At 51.7% G+C, this 10104-nt stretch overlaps 1 protein-coding gene and 1 pseudogene across 2 annotated transcripts; both read left to right on the top strand.

The window, feature by feature from the left end:
• Positions 1 to 1325: 1325 nt before the first annotated feature.
• LOC117980964 (putative uncharacterized protein FLJ44672) lies at positions 1326 to 8628 on the top strand. 2 transcript variants are annotated; one of them, XM_055115982.3, is made up of 4 exons: positions 1326 to 1584; positions 2341 to 2531; positions 4590 to 4647; positions 4740 to 8628. In XM_055115982.3, exons 3-4 carry the CDS (start codon positions 4645 to 4647, stop codon positions 5952 to 5954), a joined length of 1218 nt encoding a protein of 405 aa, XP_054971957.2. In that variant the 5' UTR covers positions 1326 to 1584; positions 2341 to 2531; positions 4590 to 4644; the 3' UTR covers positions 5955 to 8628. The 2 variants fall into 2 exon arrangements, with proteins under 2 accessions (XP_054971957.2, XP_063461786.1); XM_063605716.1 differs by having other exon boundaries at positions 2337 to 2531.
• Positions 7004 to 8619, top strand: LOC106634373 (nascent polypeptide-associated complex subunit alpha, muscle-specific form-like; annotated as a pseudogene).
• Positions 8629 to 10104: the final 1476 nt, after the last annotated feature.

Here is a 10104-nt window from a genome sequence, read left to right as displayed (position 1 = left end):
GTGGTGTTGAGAGATGGTCAGAGGGGAGAAGTAGGGGAGGAGGCCAGGGAGTTACTGGGTGGGGATCTTTAGTACATGTCGAAGACAGTCAACAGGATTTCCTGACAGACTGGATATGGGGTGTGAGAAGGCAGGGGTCAAGGATGAGTTTGATTGTTACTGAAATTATTAAGTAATTTTAAAAAACACTACTGCCTTTCCCAATCCTACCAAGTATGGGATGCTAGATTAAAGAAATCTCTTCAGGCTCATTGCAGTGGCTCATGCCTGTAGTCCCAGCTGTTTGGTAAGCAGAGGTGGGTAAGTATCTTTTAAGGGCAGGTGTTCAAGACCAGCCTGGACAACACAGCAAGATCTGCTCTTTACAAAAATATTTTTCAAAATGAAATAAATGTAGCTAGGCATGGTGATGTGTACTTGTAGTTTCAGCTACTCAGGAGGCTGAAGTGGGCAGATCTCTTGAGGTCAGGAGTTTGAGGCCAGCTTGGGCAACATAGCAAGACCCCTCACTCTACAAAAAAATTAAAAAAATAACCAGGCATGGTGGCACTCAACTGTACTACCAGCTACTGGGGAGCTGAGGCAGGAAGATGGCTTGAGCCCAGGAGGTCGAGGCTGCAGTGAGCTGTAAGTGCACAGCTGCACTCCAGTCTGGGTGACAGAGCAGGACCTGTCTCACAATACAAATAAAAATACAAGTAAAATAATGACATCTCAAGTCAGAGCCTTTTGGCTCTGCAGCCCTTGCAACCCCTCAGCCGTGCAGTGGGGTTTGTGTCGCTGGGAATGAGGAGACCCCTGCCCGGTGTCGTTGCCTGTCTAATCAGTGTTTTAAAACATATATTAATCGGGGTGGGCGTGGTGGCTCACACCTATAATCCCAGCACTTAGGGAGACCCAGGCGGGTGGATCACCTGAGGTCAAGAGTTCAAGACCAGCCTTCTCTACTAAGAAAACTCCTTCTCTACTAAGAAAATACAATAATTAGCCGGACATGGTAGTGGGCGCCTGTAATCCCAGCTACTTGGGAGGCTGAGGTAGGAGAATCGCTTGAACCTGCAGGGCGGAGGTTGCAATGAGCTGAGATTGCGCCACTTCACTCCAGCCTGGGCAAAAGAACAAGACTTTGTCTCAAAGAAAAAAACAAAAGTATTATATCAACATGTAATGGTTTTATTATTAATATGTGATGAATATTAAATATTTTTAAAATCTTGTATTATATCAACATGTAATGGCTTTAATATGTGATGAATAATATTTAAAAATTTTTGTCTTATTTTCTAGTTTTAATATAATTATTTACAGAAAGAAATAGTCTTAGAGATCTTCAATAAAGTTAAAAAATGTAAAGGGATGTTAGACCCCAAAAGATTGAGAATTTCTAGTTTAGAAATATTCAGAGTAAGCCACATACAACTTGCTACTTGAACTATTTTTTTTCTTTGTTTTTTATTTTAGGAGATGGGGTCTCACCCTGTCGCCCAGGCTTGAGTACAGTAGTGCTATCACAGCTCACTGCAGCCTTGAACTCCTGGGCTAAGGATCCTCCTACCTGAGCCTCCTGAGTAGCTGGGACTGTAGGTATACATGACGATACTTGGCTAATTTTTAAATTGTTTTGTAGACATAGGGTCTGGCTTTGTTGGCCAGGCTGGTGTCAAACTCATGGCCTCAAGTGACCCTTCCACCCCTGCCTCCCATCCTAGAGGTATGTGCCACCACAAGGAGCACTTGTTCAATTTTCTAAAAAAAAAAATTTCTAAAGTAAGGCTGTGGGGATGATGGCAGGAAGATAAAAGAAAAACAGAAGCATAAGTTAAAATGACTTATTCACACATATTCTTTTGACAGCAAGAAGAACTTTTAGTATATACATTCCTTACAAACAAACAAAAGGCAGATAAACAATGTTGTATAGGAACTTCAACACACACTGTACAATATTCCCACTTTGCTGACATAAGTTATGGAAATTTCGTGGTTTACTTGAGTGTCGCTACCAGTATTTTACTTCTCTGATCATTTTTATCAACTTCCTCATCTGTTAACTTCTCTCCAAGGTATGTCATATCATGACATACTGCCGCTGCACGAACATGGCCAGTGTCTTCCTATTAAACATGTAGAATGCTTTCCTAATTTCTCTTTTTACTCTCTGTCTTTGTGTTTTGCATTTTCCTTACTTTTATTGTCAGAAACTCCAGAAAGTCAATCGTACTAATTTATCACCATTTGCTTTATTAATTTATACTTTGCTTATATGGAATTTTGCCCAACAGACCTCATTACAATTTCTAACCTGTTTTATTTTGTTTTTTTTTTTTTTTTCTGAGACAGGGTCTCCCTCTCTTGTCCAAGGCTGGAGTGTAGTAGTGCTATCACAGCTGACTGCAGCCTCAACCTTCCAGGCTGAAGCGATCCTCCCATCTCAACCTCCCACGTGGCTGAGACTACAGGTGCTTGCCACTATGCCCAACTAATATTTGGAATTTTCCTATACGTGGATTCCAGAGGGGTGACAGCGAAACGTGAGTAAGCATGGATTTTGGTATATGCAGAGATGGGGGGCTGGAACTAATTCTGTATACTGAGGGACGACGGTATATGTTTTTACAATTACGCTGTAGGATACATAACTGTTGCATAGCCTTGAAAATAATAATTTTTAATTGAGTGGAATAATAATAATAATGATAAAAGTAGCAGCTGGCCAGGTGTGGTGGCTCACACTGGTAATCGCAACACTTTGGGAGGCTGAGACAGGAGGTTGGCTTGAGGCCAAGAGTTTGCGATAGGCCTTGGAAACAAAGGGAGTCACCATCCCTACAGAAAAATACATGAATTAGCCTAGTGTGGTGGCATGTTCCTGTAGTCCCAGCTACTTGGGAGGCTGAGCTGGGAGGATCACTTGAGCCCAGGGAGGCTGAGACTGCAGTGAGTCATGATCAGGCCTCTGCACTCCAGCCTCAGTGACAGAGTGAGACCCTGTCTCAGAACAATAAAAAAGTAGCAGCTAACATCAACTGACCTTTTACCAGGTGCCTATTGATACCATAGTTTAATTTCTTATAACTGTTTCTTATTTCACTTACCAGCTCTGTCTTCAGTTACTCCCCAGATTTTTACTGTGTTTGTACAGATGACCTTTTTTTGAGATTGAATTGTCTCCCCAGAAGTAAGATTACTGTGAGTCATGGTGAATGGACATTCTCCTTACCCTTGATGTAAATGGACAAGGTTTTGGGTGCCTCCCAGCTATAATCTTAGCACTTTGGGAGGCTAAGACAGGAGGATTGCTTGAGGCCAAGAGTTGGAGGAGGCAGTATGGCAGTATGGTGAGACCCTGTCTCTATTATTTTAAAAAATTGACAAGCTTTACCCTGGAAGGCTTATACACAATTTAAACACCCCTCATAGTATAAGAAAGTGCCCATTTCACTGCACCTTTGCCAGCACAGGGTATTATAATTTAGTAAGTCATTTTTTGTTTGATTATTTTAAATAGATAAAAGACCTCATATTACTTTACTTGTCACATTTCAACATCTTCCCTTAGCTTATTAGCTCTATTTCTTTTCTGTCTGTAAATGGTTGTTGTTGTTTTGTTCTTTGAGACAGGGTCTTGCTCTGTCACCAGGCTGGACTGTAGTGGCATAATCCTGCCTCACTACAGCCTTGACCTCCCAGGCTCAAACTTCAGCATTCCGAGTAGCTGGGACTACAAGTGTGCACCACCACTCCCAGCTAATTTTTTTCTTTTTTTGGATAGAGACAGGGTCTCACTGTGTTGCCCAGACCGGTCTCTAGCTCCTGGCCTTAAGCAATCCTCCTGCATTAGCTTCTCAAATTGCTGGAATTTCAGGCATGAGCCACCATGCCTGGCCTGGGCTAGTCCTATATTCTCTAGAGTTCTCTTTACTTTGTGCTAGCCAATCTCTCATTATGCTGTTCACCTGTTATAATGAATAATTCTCTGTATTAAATTTTACCACTTTAAACTTTTGAGCGGTTTATGCTTCCTGATTGGACTCTGACTAATATGTTAGGAAGGGTCCCAGGAGATAAACCCACACAGATGAGATTTGGGCGTAGGTTTGGTTTCCTAGGGGGCAGTGCTGAGCTCTTTGCCAGTGGGAAATGGGATGCTGGTGATTTCCAGGAAGTGACCTCACAATGACTCAAGCTACCACTTACTGTTGATTGTGACGAAATGCCAGCTGAGGCACATGCCTTGGGAGCTAAGTGGTTGCTGCACTTGACCACTGTGAAGACTGGTGTGGGAAGGGTCGTTTTGGATGCACTTGAGCAGGGGTCCCCAACCCCTGAGCCATGGAGCGGTAAGGAGCCACACAGCAGGAGGTGAGTGGTGTCGAGTGAGGGAGTGAGGGAAGCTTCATCTGTATTTACAGCCACTCCCCTTTGCTCACATTCCCGCCTGAGCTCCACCTTCTCAGATCAGCAGCAGCATTAGATTCTCATAGGAGAACGCACCCTGTTGTGAACCGTGCATGTGAGGGATCTAGGTTGTGCTGTCCTTATGAGAATCTAATACCTATTGATCTGTCACTTTCTCCCATCACGCTCAGGTGGGACCATCCAGTTGCAGGAAAACAAGCTTAACACGCCCACTGATACTACATTATGGTGAGTTCTATAATTATTTTATTATATATTACAGTGTAATAATGGAAATAAAGTGCCTAATAAATGTAATGTGCTTAAATCTTTTGGCCCAGCTCCTACCTCCCGGCAGCCTCTCCAGGCCCAGAACTTTCTCCAGTCAGCCTCCACAGACCAAGCTCATGACTCACAATGGCCTATTTAGGCCCATACCCTACCTCACGGCAGTCTCCGCAGATGAGGCTACTGCCTCACAACAGCCTCCACAGGCACAGCTCCGCCATTACAATGGCCTCTTTAGACCCAGCTCCTGCCTCCCAGCCTTCTCTCCAGGCCCTGAACTTTCTCAAGTCGACCTCACCAGGCCCAGCTCATGCTTCTTGGCAGCCTCTCCAGGCCCAGCTCCTGCATCTTGGCAGCCTCTCCAGGCCCAGCCTCTGCCTCCCGTCAGCCTCTACAGTCCCAACATCTGCCTCACAGCAGATTCTTCAGGCCCAGCATCTGCCTCACTGTGGACCACCCAAGCCAAGCTCCCAACCTTTCAGCAGCTTCTACACACCCAGCTCCTGCCACTCAGTGGCCTCTTTAGGCCAAGCTCATGCCTCACAAGGGCCTTTCCAGGCCCAACTTTTGTCTCATGGCAACCTTCCCTGGCCAGATTCCTGCCTGTCTCCCAGCAGCCTAGACAGGCCCAGGTCTTGCCTCACACTGGCCTGTCTGCATCCAGCTCTTGCCTCACGGTGGCCTCTCCAGGCCCAGCTCCTGTCTCAGGACGTCATCTCCAGGCCCAAAACTTCCTCAAGTCAGCCTCTCTAGTCCCAACTGCTGCCTCCTGGTGGCCTATGAAGGCCCAAAATCTCCTCAAGTTGACCTCTCCAGGCCCAGCTCCTGCCTCCTGTCAGCATCTACAGGCCCAACCTCTGCCTCATGGGGGCTTCTCCAGGCCCAGCTCTTCCTCTGGGCTGAGTCTACAGGCACAACTGCTGCCTCACAACAGCCTTTTTTGGCCCAGTTCCTGTCCAGCTCACAGCGGCCAATGTAGGCCCAAAACTTCCTCAAGTCAAACTCTCCAGGCCCGCCTTCTGCTTTCCGGTGGCATGAACAGGCCCAGCTTTGACTTGAGAACAGCCTCTGCAGGCCCTGCTCTTGCCTCCCAGGGGCTTCTCCAGGCCCAGCTCTTGCCTCATGGCAGCTGCCCCAGGCCAAGTTTCTGCCTGCCTGCCAGCAGCCTCAACAGGCACAGCTCCTCCCTCACAGTGGCCCATTTAGGCCCAACTCATGACTGTCGGGCCATTTCCAGGCCTACTGCCTGCCTCCTGGCTGACTCTTGAAGCCCAAAACTTCCTCAAATCAGCCTTTTGCCCAACTTCTGTCTACTGTCGGACTCTACAGGCCAGCCTCTGCCCCACAGTGGACCCTCCAGACCCAGATGGTGTCCCACTGTGGCATCCTCAGGCGAAGCTCCTGCCTTTCGGCAGCCTCTACGGGCCCAGCTCCTGCCTTGCAATGGCCTCTTTAGGCCAAGCTCATGCCCCACGGCGACTTTTCCAGGCACAGCTTTTGCCTTTTGCAGCCTGTCCAGGCCCAGAATATGCTTAACTCGGCATCGCCAGGACAAGCTCATCCTCCCAGTGCGTCTACAGGCCCGTCTCCTGCCTCACAACAACCTCCTTTGGCCCAACTCCTGCTGAGCTGCTTGGCAGCCTCTGTAGGCCACAGAGTTCTTAAAGTAAAGCTTTCCAGGCCCACCTTCGGCCTCCCGGCAGCCTCAGCAATCAAACTATTCCCTCACTGCGGCCACTGAAAGCCAAGTTTCTCCCTGCCTCACGGCATCCTCCGAAAACTGAGCATTTGCCTCACGGTGGCCTCCCCAGGCCACGTATCTGCCTGCCTCCCAGGCAGCTGCTGCCTCACAGTGGTCTCTTTAGGCCCAGCTCATGCTAAAAGACGGACTCTCCAGGCACAGCTCTTGCCTCCTGGCAGGCTCTGCAGGCCCAAATTCTCCAAAAGTTGGCCTCTCCTAACTCAGCTCCTGCCTCATGTCGGCCTACACAGGCCCAGACTCTTACTACACAGTAGACCCTCCAGGCCCACCACTTGCCTGAGCACAGCCTCCTAAGGCCAAGCTCCTGCCTTTCAGCAGCCTCTACAGGCCCAGCTCCTGCCTCGCAATTGCCTTTGTAGGCCAAGATCATGCCGCGAAGTGGCCTTTCCTAGCCTAACTTTTGCTTTTTGACGCATACTCCAGTCCCAAAACTTCCTCCAGTCAGCCGGTCCAGGCCAAGCTCTTCCTCCCAAAGGCTTCTGCAGGCCAAAATCATCCTGAAGTCACCCTCTGCAGGCCCAGCTCCTGCCTCCAAGTGCTGTGTAGGCCAAGCTAATGCCTCACAGCACACTTTCCAGGCTGAGCGTTTCCTTTTGTGCATCCTCTCCAAGCCCTGAACTTACTCCAGTTGGCCTCTCCAGACCAAGCTCTCCCTCCCAGTGGCCTCTACAGGCCAAAACTGTCCTCAAGTCAGCGTCTCCGGGGCCAACTCCTAGCTACCGGTGGCTTCTGCAGGCCAAAATCAACCTCAAGTCAGCCTCTTCACACCCAGCTCTTGCCTCTAAGTGGCCTCTCCAGGAGCAAAACTTCCTCAAGTCGGCCTCTCCAGGCCCAGCCTCCTGCTTCCCGAGGGCATGTACAGGCCCAGCCTCTGCCTCACAGCAGACTCTCCACGCCCAGCTCTTCCCTGTCTGCTGCCTCTCCAGTCCAAAGCTGCTCCTGCCTTTCGGCAACTTGAACAGGCCCAGCTCCTCCCTCACGGTGGCCTCTTTTCGCCCAACTCATGCCTCTTGCAACCTGCCCAAGTGTCAGCTCCTGCCTCACACTGGCCTGTTGAGGCCCAGCTCATGCCTCTCGTGGCCTCAACGGGCCCAGCCCCTGCCTGTCGGCGGCCTCTACAGGCCCGGCCTCTACCTCACAGTGGGCTCTCCAGGCCCACCCCTTTCTCACCGTGGCCTCCTGGGGCAATGCTCCCCGCTCTCGGGAGCCTCTGCGGGCCTAGCTCCTGCCTCCCAGTGGCCTCTGTAGGCCAAGCCCGTGCCTCAGGGCAGCCTTTCCAGGCCTAGCGTTTGCTGCTTTGCATCCTCTCCAGGCTCTGGACTTCCTCCAGTCGGCCTCTCCAGGCCCAGCTCTTCCTCCCGGTGGCCTCTGCAGGCCCAGACTGTCGTCAAGTCGGCCTGTCCAGGGCCAGCTCCTGCCTCCCGGCGCCCTCTGCAGGCCCAAGTCGTCCTCAAGTCGGCCTCCCCAGGCCCAGCTCCGGCCTCTCGGCGGCCGCTCCGGGTGCAAAAGTTCCTCGAGTCCGTCTCTCCAGGCCCAGCTCCTCCTGCCTCCCAGTGGCCTCTTTCGGCCCAGCCCAGCTCATGCCTCCCGGCGGCCTTCCCGGCCTCCTGCCTCCCGAAGGCCTGCACAGTCCCACCCTCGGCCTCACAGCGGACTCTCCACGCCCAGCTAGCTCTCGCCTCACTGCAGCCTCCCGAGTCCAAAACTCCTGCCTCTCGGCCACTTCGGCAGGCCCAGCTCCCACCTGCCAGTGGCCTCTTTAGGCCCATGGGGCTCATTCCTGACAATGGCCTTTCCAGGCCCAGTTTTTCCCTTCCGGCGGCCTCTCCGGGCCCAGAACCTCCTCCAGTCGGCCTCTCCAGACCCACTTGCAGCCTCCCGGCGTCCTCTCCGGGCCCAGCTCTTCCTCCCGGCTGCGTCTCCAGGCCCGACTGCTGCCTCCCAACAACTTCTTTGGACTCAGCGCCTGCCCATCTCCTGGCGGCCTTGGTCGGACCAGAGCTTCCTCAAGCCAAGCTCCCCAGGCCCAGCTCAGGTCTCATGGTGGCCTCTCCAGGATCAGCTCCTGCCCTCCGATGGCGTCTCCAGACCTGAAATGGTCTCTGGTCGGTGGGCTCCTCCACGCCCAGCTTGGGCCTCCCGGCGACCTCTGCAGGCCCAAGTCGTCCTGAAGTCGGCGTCTCCCGGCCCTGCCTCCCAGCAAGTAAGCAAGCTCTTTTGGCTCAACTCCTGCCCAGCTCCCAGCCGCCTTTGTAGGCCCCGAACTTTCTCGAGCCAAGCTCTTCGGGCCCACCTACTGCCTCTCGGTGGCCTGTACAGGCCCAGCTCTGGCTGTAGAACAGCCTCTGCAGGTCCCGCTCTTGCCTCCCAAGGGCGTCTCCAGACCCAGCTCTCGCCCCCACGGTGGCCTCCCGGGGCCAAGTCCCTGCCTGCCTCCCGGCAGCCCGCGTGCGGCCCAGCTCCTCCCTCATGGTGGCCTGTTGATGTCCAACTCCATCATGTCCTCCATGAGGGTGAGCACGTGTCAGCCTCATGCACACATATGCCCAGCACCTCGATACCGTGCTTTGCACACCACAGGGCTCAGTAAGGATTTTCCTAAATATGGCCAGGTACAGTGGCTCTTACCTGTAATCTCAGCAATTTGGGAGGCCAAGGTGGGAGGATCACTTGAAACCAAAAGTTTGAGACCAGCCTGGGCAGCATACTGAGACCCCATCTCTTCAAAATATTAAAAGCTTGGCCAAGTGTGGTGGCGTGCACCTGTAGTCCCAGCTACTCAGGAGGCCAAGGTGGGATAGTCGCTTGAATCCAGGAGCTCAAGGGTGCAGTGAGCAATGATTGTGCCACTGCACTCCAGCCAGGCTGGCAGAATGAGATCCTGTCTCTAAAAGAAATTGACTAAATGTGTGAATGAAGGAATGAATGAGTGTATTCTTCCCTGTTCCCTGAGAGGGGTCTGCAAAAGCCAGTGCACTTCCTTCCATCCCCTTCCCTACCTGTTCACCAGGTGCCTCTCATTGTCTCCCAAGCCTCTGCAGACACATCCCAAGGAACAGTGCTGCTGAAGGACTAGTTCTGTTCCTTGTGATGGTGGAAAGAAATGGGATTTGGGCTGGGTGCAGTGGTTCACACCTGTAATCCCAGCACTTTGGGAGGCCAAGGCAAGAGGATTGTTTGAGGCCAGCCTGGGCAACATAGTAAGACCCCCATCTCTAGAAAAAACAAAGATTAGCCAGGTGTGGTGGTGCATGCCTGTAATCCCAGCTGCTCGGGAGGCTGAGGCAGGATGATAGCTTGAGCCCAGAAGCTTGAGGCTGCAGTAGGCCATGATCACGCCGGTGCACTACAGCCTGGGTGACAGGTGTACCCTGTCTCTAAAAAATAAAAAAAAGAGGCCAGGCATGGTGGCTCACATCTGTAATTCCAGCACTTTGGGAGGCCAAGGCGGGTGGATCACCTCAGGTCAGGGGTTTGAGACCAGCCTGGCTAACATGGTGAAACCCCATCTCTACTAAAAATACAAAAATTAGCCGGGCATAGCGGGCGGGTGACTTAGCTGTGCTGGTAAAACGTATGGGGATTCCCACCCCATGCAGCACGCCATCCCATTTGCCGAGTGTGGTGGCTCATGCCTGTAATCCCAACACTTTGGG

Source organism: Pan paniscus, chromosome 6 (genome assembly GCF_029289425.2).
Source record: "Pan paniscus chromosome 6, NHGRI_mPanPan1-v2.0_pri, whole genome shotgun sequence".
Classification (NCBI taxonomy): Eukaryota; Metazoa; Chordata; class Mammalia; order Primates; family Hominidae; genus Pan; species Pan paniscus.
Note: the sequence above shows the minus strand (reverse complement) of the source record. Positions and strands in the feature narration are given on the sequence as shown.